Source organism: Lissotriton vulgaris, chromosome 3_1 (genome assembly GCF_964263255.1).
Source record: "Lissotriton vulgaris chromosome 3_1, aLisVul1.2, whole genome shotgun sequence".
Lineage (NCBI taxonomy): Eukaryota > Metazoa > Chordata > Amphibia > Caudata > Salamandridae > Lissotriton > Lissotriton vulgaris.
The window spans coordinates 1876635660-1876657221 of record NC_141689.1 but is presented as its reverse complement, the minus strand read 5'-3'; the positions used below and the strand labels follow the sequence as shown (position 1 = coordinate 1876657221).

The 21562-nt window shown below is 44.0% G+C and overlaps 1 protein-coding gene across 1 annotated transcript in view; it reads left to right on the top strand.

The window, feature by feature from the left end:
- ASIC5 (acid sensing ion channel subunit family member 5) overlaps positions 1-21562 on the top strand; it is a 468169-nt gene that overhangs the window by 277945 nt on the left and 168662 nt on the right. Inside the window, exon 7 of the mRNA XM_086963310.1 lies at positions 18608-18664. Within this exon, the coding sequence (XP_086819436.1) occupies positions 18608-18664 (57 nt within the window). The remainder of the gene's footprint in view (positions 1-18607; positions 18665-21562) is intronic.

Genomic DNA, 21562 nt, shown 5'->3' with positions numbered 1-21562 from the left:
AGATATTGCAAGGAAGGCAATTACATTTTTTTACAAGATAACTCGCAGTGGAAACATCCTCCTGAGTCACAGGAGACCAGGAGGACAACATCATAGGAGAAGTACCTGAGGAGAAAGGGAAGTGAGCTTCAGGTGTAATGAGGAGGAAGAGAAACAACCAAAGCACTATCTGTTTTTTAATGTTTTATTTTTGAAATATTTGTATATAGTACAACAGAACAAATTTTGTGGCATCTGATGATATTTCACATTTCTCAGCCTCATTTTATTACTATAATCACATTAAAAGGTATATATTTAGTTTATTAAATTCTTAACTCCTTCCACTCACAGATATGTATAACAGCTTCTGCAACCAGTGCAGCACAATCTAGGAAAAAATCCAGTATTATTCATCATTATAGTAACAGTCCCTGCTTCTCTCTGCCACTCATCTGCTCTCTATGGTTCCCAAAGCCTTTTGGGTATGCGTTTTGGTTCACTATTTCACAATATACAGCCATTACTGCACTACAGTACAACACGTTCTCGAACACCTTCTCAAAGGTGGGGCTTGAGACACATCCACTGCATTGCCACCCGCCTTTTAGCCAAGAGAAGAGGCATTGATACAAATTGGCACCGTTTATGAAGTCTAGCATTAGGGAACCCCAGTTGCACCATATCATAGGAAGGAGCAATCTCAAATGTAATCATCCTACTTAGGGACTCAAAAACCTCAGTCCAATATGCAAATACTAGGGGACGTACCCGTGTAATGAATGGGAAATCTGCATTGATCATTTTACACTTCTTACATATCACAGCATTGCCCTGGGTGACTTTAGCAATGACCTATGGAGTATAGTATAGGCGATGTAAAAACTTAAAGTAAATCAATTTATGCCTATAATGAAAAGGTATCTCCTTGAGCTGCAAGTAGCAATATTACCAGCATTTGTTTGTTAAGGGTCGACCCAAGCCTACCTTTCATGCTTCTTTAGCTGCATAATCTTGCACCACTCCATGTGAACTATTTCTATTTTATATGCTGTCGTTTTGTGTTATGTTGTGTTACGCTATGTTATCTGTGATTTTATAGCACTCTAATCACAAGGGAGGGATCCAGGTGGTCTGTAGCAGGTCTTTGAGATACTCGAGAAGGACAGACTCAATTGCGTGTTGTTCGCATAGGTGAGAATGTTTATGTTGTGAGCTCATATGGCATAGGTCAGTTGGTACATGTAAATGTTGAAGAGCGCTGGTTTGAGCAAGGAGCCCTGTGGAACTTCACAAGTAAGATGTTGTGCTTCAGAGACATAGGAGGGAATGTTGATGTTTTGGGTTCTTCTGGTCAGAAGGAAGCAGATCCCTTCCCGGGTGAGTTCCTGGAGGCCTACTTCAATGGAATCATTGGATTGGGATGGGGTGGGTGATGGTGTCAAAGGCTGCTGATAGGAGTAGAAGGATGAGGTCTTCAGTTCCCCCCTGTCAAGGATCATACCAATGTCATCCCTTGCTGCTATAAGGGCGGTTCCGTGCTGTAGTTGGGTCTGAAACTTGACTGTGTGGTGTTGAGAATCTGGTGTTAGGTGAGGTCGTTGGAGAGTTGCTTGCTGATGGCTTTCCCTGTACTTTGTCTGGGTAGGGAAGGAGGGCTATTGGGTGGCAATTGGCGAGTTTGGTCTGGTAGCCTGGCTTTCTTTAGGAGGGCACTGATGGCTGCATATTTCCATGGTTCGGGGAAGGTGGCTGTACTGATGGAGGGGTTAAGGGTAGTGGTGAGAGCCTCACTGACAGAGATTGCTCCTTTGCCGAAGGTGTGGTGGAAGCAGGGCTCCACCATCGCCCCTTGGTGAATGGTCTTTGTGATTGTTGTACTTTTCTCTGTGGTAATGGTGTCCCGTGTGGTGATTGTGCCATCTTCCTTTGTCACTGAGAGACTTCTGAATAGGGCCAAGGGTTCCTGTTGTGAGGTGACGTTGCTGCATATAGTTGCACTTTTGACACAGAAAAAGTTTGAGAGGTGGTTGCACAGATCTTGTGTTTGATTGATGTTTCCGGTGACAGTTGGTGTGGTGAAGTCTTTGTCGACTGCATGATTCTTTGTTTGACTTCCTGGTTCGTTTTACCAATATACATTGTTTGGCATGGACATGTTATTGCATACACTGCGTTTTTTGTTTTGCAATTTGTGAACTCGTACTTCCATTGTATGCGGTCGTCCATAAAGTGGCATTGTGTGACCTCATTAATATGATTTTTAAGTTTGCACCACCGGAGCGTCACAAAAAGTCAGAATGTAAAAACTTTAACCAGATGATGCACTGGCGCATCCGACCTCCACTCCTCTGTGGTTGGTCTCATGTTTAGTCCCAGTCAACCATGAGCAGTGCGATTTGATTTGCACTTTACCTTTTCATGGTGCTTTTTGTCTTAAAAATATATATTTTTTAAACATAATTATGGTTCCCCTTAGTCTTTTTAAATAATCCTGTTTTTTAAGCTCATTTAAACTTTCTTTCTTTTTTAAAAAACATTTGTTTAACAATTTTATTGTGTTGTGTCTTTTACTTTAAATTTTTTTGGCACTGCTTAAACGTCACCCATGCAATTCTTGCGAATGCATTCTATTTTTGCCACAGCTACCAGTTCCTGCAGAGATTCTTCGAGAACTGTATTTTGACCATCGTGTTTACTCAGTATAGTGAGGACGATTGCTCTCCTATGTTGCACTCATGAATCCTCTATTGTCTCCCTCCCATCTCACAGCTCACAGCAATCAGTGCTTGTACTTTTCAGTACATTACAAAAATCTATCAAGAAATAAATATCAAAATGCAAAATATGGCAATTCATTGTGAGCTTTTGAAATTTACACACAAAGTAAAATACCACCAAAATAAAGATTGGATCACAGATGGGAAGGAGTCGTTTTTTTGTCTACACTGACAGAATGGCTTACATTAAACAGTACAGTGATCCTTGGTGAATCGCATCCCAGAAATAATGTAACCTGTTGTGATTTCAACTGGAATCATGACCTACATTATTCGTAGTGTGTGATTTTTTTGAGCAATCTGACATAAATTGCTCACAAAGGAACTGGATTTGTGTCCTTCTAGGTTTTCCTCCATTTTTAGTGCACAAAGATCCACAGCTGAATCAGCTCTAAATTTAATGGGATGTCTATTATTCTCCACGCCCCAATATGAGTCAGGCGTTTTTTCCACCCGTGCGTAAACCCTGTTTACACACGGAACAGAATTACAAATGGAGTGTTAAATATCTCAACCTTCATGAAATATTGGCAGTGCAACCCTGCCAAAATTTTACAGGGGCAAACCAAAAAATCTTTACCGTGCCATGGGAATTTGGTGTGTTAAACATTAAAGGCTCGATGTACGACCCTTACATTTTGCAAAATGCAATTTACAACAGTGTCGTGTTAGCGATTCCTAATGGGGTTGCAAATTGCCTGCCTTATTAATATTCATGAGGCAGGTGCTATTTGCGACCCCATTAGGTATGGCTAGCACTTCCAGGGACGGTGGCCTGCTGGGGTCAGAAGACCACCATGTAAAGCATTTAAAAAATAAAAATTAAACTATTCAGTTTCATTGTTTAAGGGCAGGCAGTGGTCCCTGGTACCACTGCCTGGTCTTAAAAAATATTTTTGCAGCCATTTACAAAGGGAATGAGTCCCCGTGGACCCCTTCCCATATGCGAGTGGCTTACCACCTACTTGAAGTATGTGGTAAACTGCGACTGCTATGCGACTGCGAATTCAGTCGCAAAACAATGGTACATGCCATTTGGACTCACTATTTGGAAGGGATGCCCTTGGCATGCCCCTTCCTAATAGCGAGTCGCAATCCTTATTGTGTGAGTCGGTAATTCGTTACTGAGTCGCAAAATAGGGTTTGTGCATGGGCCAGACCAATTTTGCAGTCACAAACAGGCCGATTTCCCGTTTGTGACCGTAAATAAAGGGCCATAAATCTGGACCCAAATCTGCATGTTATTCCCCTGAAACTCATAATAGGTGCTATTTACTACACCCAATAAATTTGAACCCCATGGATTCATTTTGTACCAGGAACGGAAATATAGCACCTATACTGGTAATCAGGTCCTAAGTCCTTTATTATGAGTTGGACAGTACTGTAGAAACAGTGAACTGGCATGCAGATGTACTTGCCATTCAGTAAATCTGTCATAGAACTCTCTAATTATGAGTTTAAACCGATGGAATGAGGAATTACTATTGGGAGCTGATTTATCTGATTCTAAAACAACACGGAAATTATAATTCCATGGGGTCTAATGCATACATTGACCATGTGGTCTGAACATGTAGCACATGTATGCAGGCTTTCTGTGTAGGGTGAGGGGTGGTTATGGAGGGAAGGAAAGGGTTGTTTAGTTCTAGCAGGAACAAATTAAACAGAGAGGCTCGGTGTGTTACTAGAGCCAAAGCTTGAAGCTAATTTACCATGCAGAATTTACTGCACAGTATGATCAGGTACGGAGTTCTAACACCCAGGAAAAATGATTGAGGGTAAACTGACCCACCTATTATCATATAAAGTTGAATTCCATGCACTAATTCTGCTACAACTCACTTGTTATCAGGCCCTACGGTGGAAGGGAATACCAAAGATTTCCTATATCTTCCAAAACGGCTTGTACCATTGACTTATCTTTGGCCTTCATTTCCCTGCAATAATGATCCAACCACACGCTCTATTTGAGTGATATAAAGTAGTTGGGAGATTCCATAAACAAGGCAGCAGATAATGAGTTCATTCGATTTCAAACAATTAGTTTGTATGAAATGCATACATTGACAAACTTACATCAATTTGTTTTACGTTAAGCGTCTACCTTCATAAAATCAGTCTCAGGGCATTCCAGTTGCCTGACCACCTCCCAAAACAAAGCCCAACCCAAACCTTACAAATTCTTTTTAGGACTTTCAAGGTGCTTATTACTCTAGTTCTCCACTTCTTAACTGAGGGAACTAACCAAAACATATGATAAAGGGATACTAAATCAAGTGGCTCCAGAATGCAACCTAATTCTAAACTGTTTAACTCAAAAGCCAATGTATAAAATCCAGTGGAGCTATCTATATTATCAGTTAAGTATAACACACCTCGAAGAATTCTGGATGGAATCAGTCACTCCACGCTATAGGTGGTATATGTCAGATGGTATATTATTAATCTAAACTAAAAGTCAAGGACAGATACTTGTACTACTGCAGAGAAAGGTCGACAAGCAATAGTGGTACAATGTCAAGATATATTCATTTTTTAAAACATTTTATTTGTTTTTCATCAACAACTCCTTGTGGAGAATAACGTATTCAATAAAGTAACTAAACACCGTTACGTCCCACCTCCCTTTGCTTGGTACCTCATATCACTGCTCGGATCAAGTCCACAGGTATCCTGGACCTTCAGGACTCCTATTCGCCCTTCCCTCTTACTATTCTTCTGGTATCTTCTGTGTAGTTGAGCTGACAGTCCCATATCTTATTAAACTTCTCTGGGCATACACTTGCTTTCCAATTCATCTCTTTCACTCGAAGGAACCAGTCCATATTGCTTTCCCATTGAGTCAAAGTAGGTGGGTCTGAGGCACCCAATAGACAGATGTTGTCCCTCTTAATCACCACTAGAGTAAAGTTACACAAGATACCCAGGATCATGAGTGCTGGTGTGAGACTTATATCTTCTCCCGTGGCATCCTCCATCCCCTATCTTATCTCAGACCACGGGTGTTGGATATATGGACAGTTCCAAATCTTGTGTCGTAGGGTCACTGGTTGGCTGTATCATCTCAGACCTGTCTATTTGACCAATCTATTGCAGCCTCGTTTTTGTCGAGTTCGTACCATGTAGGGTCTTGAGTTGCACCAATCTGAGCCCCGTGTGCATTGCTACCTCCCTAGGGTATCTCAATGACTCTCCCAATCTGAGTCTTCCAGGACTCCCAGGTCCTGCTCCCTCCAGTCTCGTAGGTCTGTGTGGTGGCAGCATGCCTTATGCCACCAGCGTTTTGTAGATTTGTCGGATGGCATGCATGTGGAGTAGGGAAGAGTGTAGCCTGAAACCTAAGGGGTTTTCCTTCTCTGTCATCGCTAGTTTCGATGTGTATTTGGCGACTACATGTCTCACTTGTAAATATCAAAGCCAATTGATCTCTGCCAGCTCGCACTGTGCCTGAAGTATGTCGAAGGATACCATGCCATTCTCCCCCAATATATCCACCAGCTTGGAAATTCCAATGAGGTCCTAGTGCCTGTGACAATTGAGGTGGCATAGGTCTGCAAGCATCCTTGAGCGCGGCTGAGAAGGGTTCCAGAGTCAATATTGTACCCCATCCCAAGTTTTAGTTGACTGACTTTCATACCACAGTAGAATTTCTGTGGGGATCAGGAAGGGCCTCCCCTGTCAAAGGCAGTAAAGGCAGGGCAAATGCTCCCCCTCCCAATTGCACTTCAGTCTGAGAGCAGAGCTGGTTCCTGTTGAGGCGAGAATGCCCATTTGTTTATTGTAAGCAACTGTGCCACCCAATAATAGAACTGCAAATCGGGCTAGTCAATACCATCCTCACATGGTCCCGCGGTCAGCTTCTGAAGCATTATTCTTGGGGGTCCCCAACCCCACAGGAGTTGTCTGACCATTCTGTCAATTGGATGGCAAAATGTATTTGCCTCTGCATATGGTGTATTTTGTAACATGTATAGGGACTTAGGCAAAGGTTTCATTTTAAACAGTACTGATCTTCCTATTAGTGATAAAGGGAGCCATTACTACCTTTCTGCGTCCCTTTTGCATTCCTCTACGACCACTCCCAGATTGGCATTATGAAACCTTGTTATGTCCTTGGTGATATATATTCCTAAATATTTGAACCCTTCTGAGGTCCACCACAAAAGGTACTCCCAGTCCTTTGGGTCACGCAAATTGTTATAAGGAAAAGGATTGATTTGTACCAGTTGATATGAAGGTATGTGAATGTCCTAAAGATTGATATAATATTTAGTACCCAATGCATTGAGCTTTCTGGGTCTGTCAGCTATAGGATAAGGTCATCTGCATACACGCAGATTCTGCCGCTCCACTCACCATACCAGCATATGACTTGTACCTGGGCATCCTTCCCAATTCAGCATATCAGTGGCTCCACTGCCCGGGCAAATGAGGGGAGATTGAAGGCACCCGTGTCTAGTCCCTCCCTGTATGAACTCACCTGAGAGCTCCCCATTTACTTGCACTCTAGCTATTGGGCCTGTGTCCAAGAGGTGGAAACACAGCCAGGATTCCAAGCCAAACCCCATCTTGTCCAGGAAAGCATGCAGATGAGGCTACTTCAAGGAGTCAAATGCTTTTTCTGCATCTAGGGATGGTATTACAGCTGGTTCAGCCACATACTCTGTCCTGGCCAGACAGCCAAACAGTCTCCTAAGGCTGTGTCTTGTGACAAGATGAGGCATTCAGTTGGATTGATTATGTGATATTGAAAACACCATGTTTAGTTTATTCAAGTCTTCAGTCTTTTAAAACCATTACACCAAAACAACATACTTACATACATAAAATATCTTAGTAGAATCCATTAATAAACCTATTATAAAAATATAAAACAATGGATCGTGGAAGCGCTTCTGCTTTATATGGACCGTTACTTTGTTTCCATTTATTGTGATTTCCTAAAGTACTTTTAGGGATCCAGAGAGATTTGTCCTATTTCTTTTAAGTTCAGTTTTAAAAAGTGTAAACCCCTACAGAATCGGGGGATTGAAGACCCTCCTAACAATGGGGTTACCACTACTCTGCAGGTTTGAATGTTCATTTTTATAAATGTTACTTCTAGTATTTTTTTCCTTTCTGTCATGAACTTTGGGTATTCGCAGAAAATATGTGTTAAAGATTCTAATTTGTAGTTACACAATCAACAATCTTGGTTTTGATACTGGTTTTTCCAGGAAGAGATGAGATCTTTCGTTTCCAACAGGCAGAAGCGAAATTTCATGAAATGATGTTTTAGGGCCATTGAGAAGTGAGCTAATAAGTATTCTTGAGGCTTCCAGTTAATATATGAATTAATCACTGTCCAGGCATGACGTCTTTGTAATAGAGTGTTCACATCTGCAGTATAGGACAGGTGTCTAATGGTTAAATTAATTGCTTCATTAAAGGCCTCTTTGCCAATACCTGCTTTCCAATATTTCGCACTCAAATATCATTGATAACCTGGTTTAGATAGAAGCCCCAAAAGCCTTTTATATTGTTCTGTTTTTGTACCTCAATTTCTTTCCAGCACAGGTAGTTGATAGAGCCTCTTTCAGATGCATATACGCCTCCTGCATAGTTTGATGAATGTGCCTTTGCTCTGGAGTGTTCCATTGGCCAGGCCAAACTCTAGACGAACTTGTGTCAGAGACGCTGATTTCAGGATGTGAAAGATGTACTTGTAAACTTTGTTTGGATTTTTGTTAAGATTGATACTTCACTACCCCTGATTATTTTGGTTCCATTGATTAGGTGATATAAATTTGTCAATCACCCTCCCCGGATGCAATGCTAGTATTTTTGCAAATATGTTTACCTTGAAATTGAGCAGAGAAATCGGCCTAAAGGATTCACTGTTGTCAGGCAGTCTACCCTTTTTATGTATTGGGACTACTGTTGCGGTCCGAAGGTCAATGAAGGTATGCCCATCTGGGCGCTCCCTAATGAAAAGCACTTGCATGTGTTTGCCTACTTTAAAATGCACTACTTTAAAAAACTCTGAGGTATCCTGTTAGGCCCAGGGGCTTTCCCGCTCTCATTCTAGATTGCTTTTAGTATCTTATCTACTATCTCTATTGGGGCCTCCAAATCAGTTTTTTCGTCCGCTTCCAACTGTGGGGTGGGGATTTCCATCACTTAATTCTGTAGGCCTCCTTCAGTGGCCCGAGTATGGGAACTGTACATTTGTTTCAGTGCCCCCTGGAACATCTCTGCTATGTCTACTATGGTTTCTGTGGAGACCCTATGGACCCACCTTTGTTACTCTGCTTGCTGTGCTAGGCAGGCATCTTCCCAGCCTTGTTCCCTTGTTCGTACAAACTATGGTGCTTATCCCTATAGCTTGCCCTAGCTTCATTATTCGTCAACTCAATATATTTTTCCCTTGTCAGTGTCAGTCTATGATGAAGCTCAATGCTCGGGGTATTGAAATATTGTTCTTCCATCTGAAGGAGGAGGGTCTCAATTTCTCTTCCCTCCGTGTCCCTGCATGAATTCAGGGCCCCTCTTATAGTCGGATCTGAACTACAAAAGCCATGTCCTTCCCAGAACGGAATCAAGCATCCGAGGACCAGACCGGTTTCGAGGTAACACCTCTCATCAGCCCGGCTAGCTTGACTCCAAGTGGTGTGGAGTGCCTGGGACCCAGGTCTGGGCATCCCCAGCGCACTTAGGGCGGCAATTGCAAAAACAACAGGTGATGGACCGAATGTGGATCAATGTCACACATTCAACCCAGTCCAAGGATCTGGGCCCAAATCCATCGTTTTTTTGCACTCCACACCACCCTGGGTTAGACAATGGCGATATGCAAATCAGCTCTGACCCGTCCGGTCCTCGGATGCTTGATTCCGTTCTGGGAAGGACATGGCTTTTGTAGTTCGGACTGGACTGTTCCCATGGGGCACAGGGTCAGAGCTGATTTGCATATCGCCATTGTCTAACCCAGGGTGGTGTGGAGTGCAAAAAAACGATGGATTTGGGCCCAGATCCTTGGACTGGGTTGAATGTGTGACATTGATCCACATTCGGTCCATCACCTGTTGTTTTTGCAATTGCCGCCCAAAGTGCGCTGGGGATGCCCAGACGTGGGTCCCAGGCACTCCACAGCACTTGGAGTCAAGCTAGCCGGGCTGATGAGAGGTGTTACCTCGAAACCGGTCCGGTCCTCGGATGCTTGATTCCGTTCTGGGAAGGACATGGCTTTTGTAGTTTGGACTGGACTGTTCCCATGGGGCACAGGGTCAGAGCTGATTTGCATATCGCCATTGTCTAACCCAGGGTGGTGTGGAGTGCAAAAAAATGATGGATTTGGGCCCAGATCCTTGGACTGGGTTGAATGTGTGACATTGATCCACATTCGGTCCATCACCTGTTGTTTTTGCAATTGCCGCCCTAAGTGCGCTGGGGATGCCCAGACGTGGGTCCCAGGCACTCCACACCACTTGGAGTCAAGCTAGCCGGGCTGATGAGAGGTGTTACCTCGAAACCGGTCCGGTCCTCGGATGCTTGATTCCGTTCTGGGAAGGACATGGCTTTTGTAGTTCGGACTGGACTGTTCCCATGGGGCACAGGGTCAGAGCTGATTTGCATATCGCCATTGTCTAACCCAGGGTGGTGTGGAGTGCAAAAAAATGATGGATTTGGGCCCAGATCCTTGGACTGGGTTGAATGTGTGACATTGATCCACATTCGGTCCATCACCTGTTGTTTTTGCAATTGCCGCCCTAAATGCGCTGGGGATGCCCAGACGTGGGTCCCAGGCACTCCACACCACTTGGAGTCAAGCTAGCCAGGCTGATGAGAGGTGTTACCTCGAAACCGGTCCGGTCCTCGGATGCTTGATTCCGTTCTGGGAAGGACATGGCTTTTGTAGTTCGGACTGGACTGTTCCCATGGGGCACAGGGTCAGAGCTGATTTGCATATCGCCATTGTCTAACCCAGGGTGGTGTGGAGTGCAAAAAAACGATGGATTTGGGCCCAGATCCTTGGACTGGGTTGAATGTGTGACATTGATCCACATTCGGTCCATCACCTGTTGTTTTTGCAATTGCCGCCCTCAGTGCGCTGGGGATGCCCAGACGTGGGTCCCAGGCACTCCACACCACTTGGAGTCAAGCTAGCCGGGCTGATGAGAGGTGTTACCTCGAAACCGGTCCGGTCCTCGGATGTTTGATTCCGTTCTGGGAAGGACATGGCTTTTGTAGTTCGGACTGGACTGTTCCCATGGGGCACAGGGTTAGAGCTGATTTGCATATCGCCATTGTCTAACCCAGGGTGGTGTGGAGTGCAAAAAAACGATGGATTTGGGCCCAGATCCTTGGACTGGGTTGAATGTGTGACATTGATCCACATTTGGTCCATCACCTGTTGTTTTTGCAATTGCCGCCCTAAGTGCGCTGGGGATGCCCAGACGTGGGTCCCAGGCACTCCACACCACTTGGAGTCAAGCTAGCCGGGCTGATGAGAGGTGTTACCTCGAAACCGGTCCGGTCCTCAGATGCTTGATTCCGTTCTGGGAAGGACATGGCTTTTGTAGTTCGGACTGGACTGTTCCCATGGGGCACAGGGTCAGAGCTGATTTGCATATCGCCATTGTCTAACCCAGGGTGGTGTGGAGTGCAAAAAGACGATGGATTTGGGCCCAGATCCTTGGACTGGGTTGAATGTGTGACATTGATCCACATTCAGTCCATCACCTGTTGTTTTTGCAGTTGCTCGAAATGGTGCACGTACAAATTAGCTAGGCTCGGCGCGAAAACGCACTGAAATACATCTAAGTGCTGTTGTCTCAGCAGTGTTAAAATGCATACATTGGAGATGTCTAGGCTGCTCTTACTTAGGTACTCCCGTTCTCCTTTCATAACACTCATAGCTATATTGAGATTCCACCTGAGCACTCATTGGTGCAGTGAACTATGTAAATGACTGTAAATGACTGTAATGAGGTCACTAGGCAGTCATGTACATTGGACCAGTTATGATTGGGCAAGCGTAGGCTCATAGTACTACTGCATACCGGTAGAACTACATAAATGGCCGCTTTGTGGTCATTTTGTAGTTATACTTCTAGCCATATCGTATGAGTTGAGATATAGGATTGGTAATATCTGTTATAATTCCTCTTTCGCCCTTTCATCTACTGAAGAACAACTGTATACATTTCTAAAAACCCTGATTTGTGAAATACCGGCATCTGTGAGAGCACGCGCGACCCGCGCCCCCGGAACTACAAACATGGCTGTGTTTACGTCACTCTGTAGTTCCGCGGAAGGTTTTGCGTGCCCGTTTTTTACTACTAAAAGGTTCCACATGGGTATAGAGCTAAACGGGGTTTGTTAAATTAACTACGGTAGCCATGAGGATGAGGGACCCTCTGTGGAGTGGTGCTGGCTGTTCTGCATTGCTGAACAAATGAGCAAAAACGGGGCATATACACACGAAAGAAAAGTAATCCCCTTTGGTGAAACAGTTTATACACTCATATCTCCTCCAGACCGGCGCCTCCCCCAAGCCTCAGGATAGTTTGGTGGCACCGACGGAGAGGTGAGAGAGCAGGCTAGACGGCTAGTCACTATAGATGTCGTATGTAGCTAGTAACTGACTTTGATTATCGAAAGGGATGAGTTATGATTATGAGTGATTTGGACTGAATAACTCACCACAGACTGGAGTGAACATAACAGCATTTCTCACTACCTTCAAGGGAGATAACTTTGTTGATTTAAGATGAAGTATGTGTTTTTGAGATGAAAGACAGGCGTTTTTGTAATGCAGGTCTATGGGGTGTCTTCCAGTGATTGGGGGCTGCTCTGACATTGATTCTATTTGTGGATAAATATGATGAATTTAGCAGGGAATTTAGATAGGCATATCTGGATTCTACATAATTAGTGATTCTACATAATTAGTGGAAGTTTGATGCCTTCCCCCTGTTTGCATTTATTTGATCCACAGTAAGGGGCCTCTTATACCTGAGCACGGTCCAGGTGAGGTGAGGTCATTCTGGGTGAGCAGAATTTATTTATTTCAATACATATAAGAGATGATGAGAGCACCTGTGCTTGTGAATCGTGTAACATACGGTACTAACATGAGTATTTTTACTTAGATCACGTTCTATATCCCTTGACAAGGAGGATGAGTACATAATCTGTAGGTACAGGTTGTATCGTTCCCAACAGTTATTATATATATTCTTTTCACTTATTAGGTTGGTGTATTATTTGTTCTACACATTTATAACAGTAGCAACTATTAAAGAGCAGTGGCCCTGATGAAAGCTAAGGGACGTTTTGCCCGGTAGGCAAAAACATGTTGGCCCATATTGCGACAGTCATTTGTTTCATATTGTCGTTTGCGCTGTTCCTGTTTTTTAATTAGGGGATGTGCCTTGTTTCCAATAAAAATTTTGTCTAGACATATCACCCTATTTTATTCACCACTTTCGGTTCATTGCACTGTGTTTTCACTACTTTTCCTCTACCATCATAAACTGGCCAACAATTGGTGGTTCATAGCTAACTGTGGACCTGATCCAGTACCAACAACTTACTGTGTGACACAGGGTCTAGATGATCAAAGGACCTGCCAGGTCACAGTTTGGACGGCCAAATGATAGGACTGATCACTTGGTCTGTTTGATGGTTATCCATAAATAGATGATTTGGATTTTGTTGACCAGTTTTTGACTTAGCTCTCTGCATCGCACTATTTGTTCTCTGCACACGTGTCTTTCTCTCCTTCTTCTTGCTCCTTAGAATTCGTTCAATGGTGACTGCAGCAGCTACTGACATAGTACCATAGATTTAGTCATAGCTTCTTGTTTTTCCCTGTTATCCTGGCCGTTAACATTCCATAAGAGGAAACTAAGACCTAACTTCTGGTCCTAACATTTTCCTTTTTCTTTCATCCTTTTCCCTGTCGTGCCCTCTCAGAGGTACATGTGTATCCTGCAGAAACCATCCTAGGTGTCAAGGGTGTGTCAGTCAGTGTGATACAAGTAACTCACCCCCACAAAAAACACCCTCCAACCCCGCATCCTCAAATGCTGAGTACAAAATAACTTGCTGCCCCAACTTCTGAGGTGTCTGCCACCTTCCCATCTAGAACAACAATTTATGTGATGCTGGTATGGGTGTGTGCTCAGGGCTTACTACAAACCAGATCACAGTCTTCCGTGTAGGGGAGCCCATTTCCAGCCTCAGGTATCAGCTTATTCTATGGGGTGGGGGTTGAGGTCTTCATACCTCCTCCAGCCCCTGCTTTGCACTAGGTTCCACCTCTGTTGTTGCATGCCTGGATTGAGTTCCTCCGTGTTCTCTGCCTGAATGGTGCATCTGGAGTTGGTTCCATGGTCTTGCCACTAGCCCTCTAGCTATGGCTGGCAAAAACCATGTCCTCACCTTCGCTAGTATTCACAGCTTAGCTGCGAATAGCATAGCATCATGTAACTCCATTTGTGCAGCTCCCCTTTCACGTTATTGAATTACGACATTGAAAATATACTTCCTTGGGTGCAATCCTGGAAAACTATTATCACATTGTTTTTAAAAAGCGAGGGGCCTTGCTGATTCACCACTTTCACGATATCGTCCATGAAGATACAGAGCTTTGCAATGAATGGATGAGGCAAGGAGTCAGGTTTTAGAGGCTCTCCAGGTGGATGATGTTCCTGCTTCACCACGAATTGTGCAGAGATGTCACTGGGTTTCACTGAGTGCAAGATAAAGTGCTACACAAATCTCTCTGCATTCCTCCTTTCAGCTCTCTCCAGGAAACCCACACAGCAAATGTGTTTTCTGTACCAATGCCCCTCAGCATCTTCTACTCAGAGATGTAGGCTGTGGGTTGCTTCTCAGAGTCGTCATACTTCTGTCTCCAGTGTTTTGATTGTTTCATTGAGGCGGGCGGTGCTGAGAGCATTGCCCGCCACACTATTAAAAATGCAGGATGCGCCCGCCACAGTGGCGGGCACATCCTAATACCCCCCACAGGACCCCGCCCTTATGGCGGTCGGTCCCAATAACCGATAGGATGGCGGGCGTACTAAGTCCGCCCGTCATCCTAATGACCCCCTAAGTGCTTGATTTAGATCTCAGCGGAGGGGATACTCCATTGCAGCTGTGACAAATATCCTGTCCCCAAAATATGGTTCCGTTTGTAACCTATGGGATTTATATTTTTGTTGACAGGATATCAGTAACTGTTGTGACGAAGTGACCCATCTGCGAGAGATCTAAATATGACCCTGAAGCTGCCCTTTTTTCTGCGAGCTGTTCTTGTCCACTCCCAGATAGTTAATCAGAGCTAAGAGTTAAGCAGTTTATTTATTTATTTAAAACATTCATATAGCGCAGCTGTCACCTTGCAGGTATCCTGGCGCTGGAAAAAATTACTGCTGAGGTGGAAATGTGATGGGAAAAGCTGAGAGCGGGATGCCAGAGATGTAGTTAAGGGAAGAGCCAGGTTTTAATACGCTTTCTGAATGGAAGGAGTTGCGATGTTTTGCGGATGTCGATAGGCAATCTATTCCATAATTTTGCAGCTGCCACTCTGAAGGATCTTCCCCCAGTCCTGACCTTGTTGAATCTTGGTACAGAGACAAGGCAGGCTGAGGCTGAGCGGAGGGTTCTGGTGGGAATGTACCAGGTGAACATGGCTTGCAACGATCTGGGCCCGACTCCGTGTAGTGCTTTAAAAACAAGACAGAGTGCTTTGAAAGCCACTCGCTGCTTCAGAGGAAGCCAGTGCAGCTCGGCTAAAGCCGCTGTGGCTGAGGATCTCCTGGTCCAGCCAAGGGCTAGTTTGGCGGCGGCCGTCTGAACTCTTTGGAGTCGGTCTAACAGTACAGCTGGGACTCGAGCAGCAATAGTCAATGCGACTAAGAATAGTACACCTGACTATTAACGCTCGGGCCTGTGTAGGAAGAAGTGGCATGATCTTGCGTAATGAACCCAGTAAGGCCGAGCAGGTGGGCACTGTTTTCGTGACCTGCGTTTCCATGCTAAGCTTGTTGTCCATCATGACACCTAGGCTGCGGACAGTGGTGACTGGCTGTGGCTTTTCCAGTGCTTCCGGGGGCCAAAATTTGGTAGGGAACAGGCGAGGAATCCGGCTTCCAGCGCAAAACAGAACCTCGGTTTTGGAGGAGTTAAATTTTAGGGAGTTTTTGTGCAGCCAACCAGCTGTGTCTCTTAGGCAGTCGTGAAATGATTCCAGAGGGATCGATTCTTCCCCCTCCCAGGAGAGGATGAGCTGAGTGTCATCCGCGTAGTTTATGGCTTTTAGCCTATGGGATTTAATTAATGTGACTAAAGGTTTGAGGTAAACGTTAAAAAGAATGGGGCTGATGGATGAGCCTTGAGGCACCCCGTGGGGCACTGGGGAGAAGGCAGATTGAAAGGGGGGAAGGGACACAGCCTGCTTCCTGTCCCACAAGTAGGACTGGAACCAAAGCAGGGCGGTGCCGTCAACCCCTGCCTCCCTTAGTCTCTTTAGCAGAATCACATGATTGACCGTATCGAATGCGGCAGACAGGTCCAGTAAGATCAAAGCTACTGCCTGGCCCCTGTCTGCACTCAATAGAACTTTCTTAGCTCTGAAGCAGAAAATTGCTGGTGTGCCAACACATTAACAATATGCAAAAGAAACAACTGATGGACGGAATGCTGGACAATGCAAACATTCACCCCCAGTCACAAAGGTCAGGGTTTAATCCCCCATTCTTTTGCTCATCACACCACCCCAGTTTGGACCCAGCCATATGCAAATCAGTCTTGACACTGTACCTTGTGGGAACTAACATTTTTGAAAACATAATGTGTGAAGGTGTGCAAGCATTTATGTATGTAATAATTAGGAATACTAGTGTGTCCCTTTTTCGAGAACCTTTAGGTAACAGGTTCTCTCAATTGTTCTGTACCAAATTTGAACTTTAAGTATTGAGTCTATACATTGTATATGCTACAGATTTTTGGGAATTGGCGGGGTGTAAATCACTATTTCTTTGTTATCCACAATTTTTTTCTGTTTCTGTACTTGAAGAGTGTCAACTTTCCCTTCTTGCGATATAAGAATGTAAAGGGAAAATAATGGGCGAGGTGCAAGTGTATCTTTTTATCTGTGAATCATATCAATTCATACCTGAAACTACAAGAGTTCCACGATTGAGCTTGTTGGAAAATGGCCCTCTCTGAAGTGTCACCCCAAACCTTTTGCCTTCCTCCTCTTCTTCCTTTGACCTTGTTTTTGTTGGTTTTAGGACTCTCTGCAATTTTCCACTGCTAACCAATTGTAAAGGGCATATGCGCTCTCTTATAAACATGATAACATTTGCTCATACCCAATTGATAAATTTCATTTACTTATAAGTTACTAATAAAGTTAACTACATGTCTCCACGAATTTCGTTGCGCGCACTGCATCGCATTTGGTGATGAAGTGCGCGCAAGGAAATTCGTTTTATTTATTTATATGTTTACTTACCTGTTAAGGTCCGTAATCCATACATTACTACCCCCCACCCTGCCCCTTCCCCTCCCCACTTCACTGCCCGGCCGGTACTCCCACTACTGGCCGCGGCTGGGCTGCACTTTCTTAAAAACTGTGGATTCCCGAAGAAACAGCTATAAAAGCAAAGGAGGGCTCGGACGGCTGGAAATTATTAGATGTATGCTAACATGTATTCCCCTCCCCCTCCCCATCCCCATGTCACTGCCCGGTCGGTACTCCCACTTAATGCTTAACTGGATCACCTTCCTGCGCGGGGCTGACAACATTACAGCGATACACTCACCGAAAACACACAGACAGTCGAATATGTGGGGTTCCCTAGATAACTACCTATCATCGCATAAACCCCCATAGGCGGCGAAGCCAGGCAATCAGCGAAGCGGTTCACCTCACCGGTCTCTGTGCCTACAACAGGAATGTAACCTGTAACATGTAACCTGCAACGCTCCTTTCTGTTTTCTTCCTCGACCTTTCTTTTCTATCCTCTCTATCCTCCCGGGCGTGGGACCAAGTATGTCAACCAAGCAACAAAGGGGGCGGCAGACGACATCGGAAAGCAGAACTTGGAAGACTAGCAATCGGACTAACCCCAATAAGACTGGAAGCTGGCAGCGATCAACCCCCCCCCCCCCCCCCCCGGGCGTTTTTTCTTTTCTTTTCTTTTCCCTTTCCCTCTTCCTCCACCCATGTATATTCTATGCTCCATATAAATATATATTTTTCTACAATAAAAATTTACAGAAATAAAAAAAACTGTGTATTCCCGAAGAAACAGCTATAAAAGCAAAGGAGGGCTCGGACGGCTGGAAATTATTAGATGTATGCTAACATGTTTTCCCCTCCCCCTCCCCCTCCCCATGTCATTGCCCGGTCGGTACTCCCACTACCGGCCGCGTCTGGGCTGCACTTTGTTAAAAACTGTGGATTCCCGAAGAAACAGCTATAAAAGCAAAGGAGGGCTGGGACTGCTGGGAGTTATTAGATGTATGCTAACACCTCCAACGCCAAAGTTTAAATAGATACATGCTTCCCGACAAATGAAATTAAGTAAAATGGCAAACCCTTTCCATATCTAATATAGTGCTAAATCGTATCTCAGAGCAAATTTGTATTAACTGGTCAGTTTCTAAAATGTGTCCTAAATTATTGCATTGACAGACATGAATTCTGCAAGTTTGCATTTCGTTTGTGTAATTTGTGAACATAGCGACATTTTAATATTGTATAATGTTTTCTACAAATGTAACATAAAGCCTAATTGTATCTGCTTGTGATTGGGTCTGATATTATTCATGTACTTCGTTTTAAGGTAAAGGAAGAGAGTGTGACCTGGAAAAGCTCTACAAATGTGTCTCACCAGCACTTGGTAAGTGATTTAAAGAAATAAATGCGTATTACATGGTTAAAAATGCATTATCTTAAAATTAGTGAAGCGGAGACAATTGTGAAGCATGACTAATTGTCTCTCAAAGAATTGTGACAGGCTTAGAGGATGAGTTGTTCCAGAATTAGACACTTGGCATGTTTCGCGCCATATTAAAAGCATTAAACAAATTCTGCTACTTACACTTATTATGCTATATCTACTTTCCAATTTAATGTTGCTTGCGGCACAGGACCAGAGGAGTAAATGCAGGTCACTTATTTATTTCAGAGTCTATATGATGTGGTGAAAGACGGCCCGGCAGCGGTAGGACATAGACCACATAATTACTAATCTTGTTTTGGAAAGTGCGAGATAAAAATAAGGAAAAATGGAAACTATTGATAAGGATATACGAAGGCAAAGTTTAAAACTGACTAAAACCACGGATACTGAAGGAATAAAAAAATAATAAACAAGTACAGGCAAATTAATTTCAAATTGCAATGTTTCTAGGTGAGAATGTGGTTGGCTGAATGTTTAATGGTGTGCATGCCATCAGAGATTGATAACCCTTTGTATCCAGATTCGTACTCTGTTGATGCCCGAGGTAGTTCTGACCCGGTAGGTTATGGGTCTCATCTCCGGTCTAATGCTCTGTTGATGTGTTGCTTAATAGTCCGCCTGATATATGACAGAATTCAATCAGAATCTCATTCTTCCATGAAAGTTTAGGTGAATATGCAACTGTTCTTTCTTTCGTCACCACATAGATAAGGCAAAGCTTTGTCTATCATTGACTCCGAAGAACATCAGCTTTGCTTCATATACCAAGCTTTGTGGTGAAAAGTTTCACTCTGTCTCTTCCTCTTAGACGTTGTTCTTTTGCTAGATCCTGACATCATTAAGTTTATTGTTCGATCGATGTTGTTCACTATATATTGTCAGTCTGCATTTCCGTAGAAATGTTTCTAGTTTGTGTATCAATTTACCGTCAGGTACACTTCACTTTCAAAGTCTGATAAAAATGTCATTTAAATTTCTATTTACAGTACTCAATAGGCTACATTTCTAGATATACTGTATAACAATCTTTTGGACGCTCCTGAGGCATGAATGGTGGTTTCTTTCCTACCATCACATTTCTTAAACCACTTTTATGTTGTGGAATAATTGGAAGCAGACTTTCTTAAGCAGTATGGAGACTGTGGCCCCGATGGCAATGCTGGGCGGAGCTGGTCAGAGGCTTTCCGCCCGCCATGGTAGGTTTAAAGTGTGACTGCCGTATTAGGATGATGGCAGTTGGAGTTTAAACTGGCGGGGGAATCTGACGTGGTTCCGACGGGCTACGTACTCGACAATCAGTCAGAGACACGCCATAATCACTTAAGGATGGCGTTTCTGCCGTCAGGATTATAATGTTGGTATCCAACAGTCATTCCATGTTGCCCTTTCACACATCGAAAGGCTGTCAAAGAAACATTGGGGGCCTCTAAGAAGGCCCCCTTACCCCCTGGCCTTCGCAATGTGGCCTGGGGGGCACCAAAGGTGTCCCCTAAACATCCCTGCCCCATGTGGCAGGCACTGTGAGGTGCCTGCCACACGGTGCAGGGATGTTTGACAACACCTATTTTTCAATGAGAACTTGTGCTGCGGGCATTTTGAGCCTTCCGCACAAGCTTCCACTGGAAAATGGATGTTTCTGGTCGCACTATGTGTGGGTGCATCCTAATTAGGTTGTAGAAACAGCCGACCTATGGTCAGGCAGTTCTCTCATAAGCGCTTGATAGTCTCGCCCATTTGTGAGAACCCCGGAGCACTTTATCCAATATAAATCCTCAAGTGATGAAGTTTGCCTTTCTTCAGGGAGGCCTTGAACAGTCATTTAAGAAAGTCATAATGCAGCCTAGGGGTAGGCTGCAGTTGTCAGAGTTCTTCATCTAGGAATGGCAAAAGGAGAGACTGCAATTAAATATGCTCTCAGTACATGAACTTGTAATGACACAGAAAAAGAACCTTCCAAAACCCTTTTGCTATTAAAAAAACAGAGATGAAGAAGTGCACAGCAATGTAGCCCATAGGCTGCTATTATAAGTGAAGAAAACATAAGCTATGCCTTTAGAAGCAGAGAGATCACGAATATCCTATCGTGCTCACTCAGCCAGAGGCACAGTTCTTTTCTAAGCCTATACTAAACCAATAATACTGGAGCATGAATTGATCTGCCTACTCCACCAGGGAGGAGGGAGGACTGCTTTTGACCATCATGGAAATACCCAACGAGAGAACTGGAATTACGGGGAACAACCTTTACAACGCAACTTTTACAACGCACTACCATTACAATGAAACTTTTACAATGCAACATCCATTACAACGCATGCCATTACAACGCAACCATTACAACGCATGGCACTACAACGCATACCACTACAACGCATGCCATTACAACACAGTCATTACAACGCATACCATTACAATGCATACCATTACAACGCATAGTACCATTACACTATCCAACACTTACCTACTGTTGCACCCCCTGGAGTTAGAATAGTAATTTTTACTCCTACACTATCCAACACTTACCCTACTGTTGCACCCCCCGGAGTTAGAATAGTAATTTTTACCCCTACACTATCCAACACTTACCCTGCTGTTGCACCCCCTGGAGTTAGAATAGTAATTTTTACTCCTACACTATCCAACACTTACCCTACTGTTGCACCCCCCGGAGTTAGAATAGTAATTTTTACCCCTACACTATCCAACACTTACCCTGCTGTTGCACCCCCTGGAGTTAGAATAGTAATTTTTACTCCTACACTATCCAACACTTACCCTACTGTTGCACCCCCTGGAGTTAGAATAGTAATTTTTACTCCTACACTATCCAACACT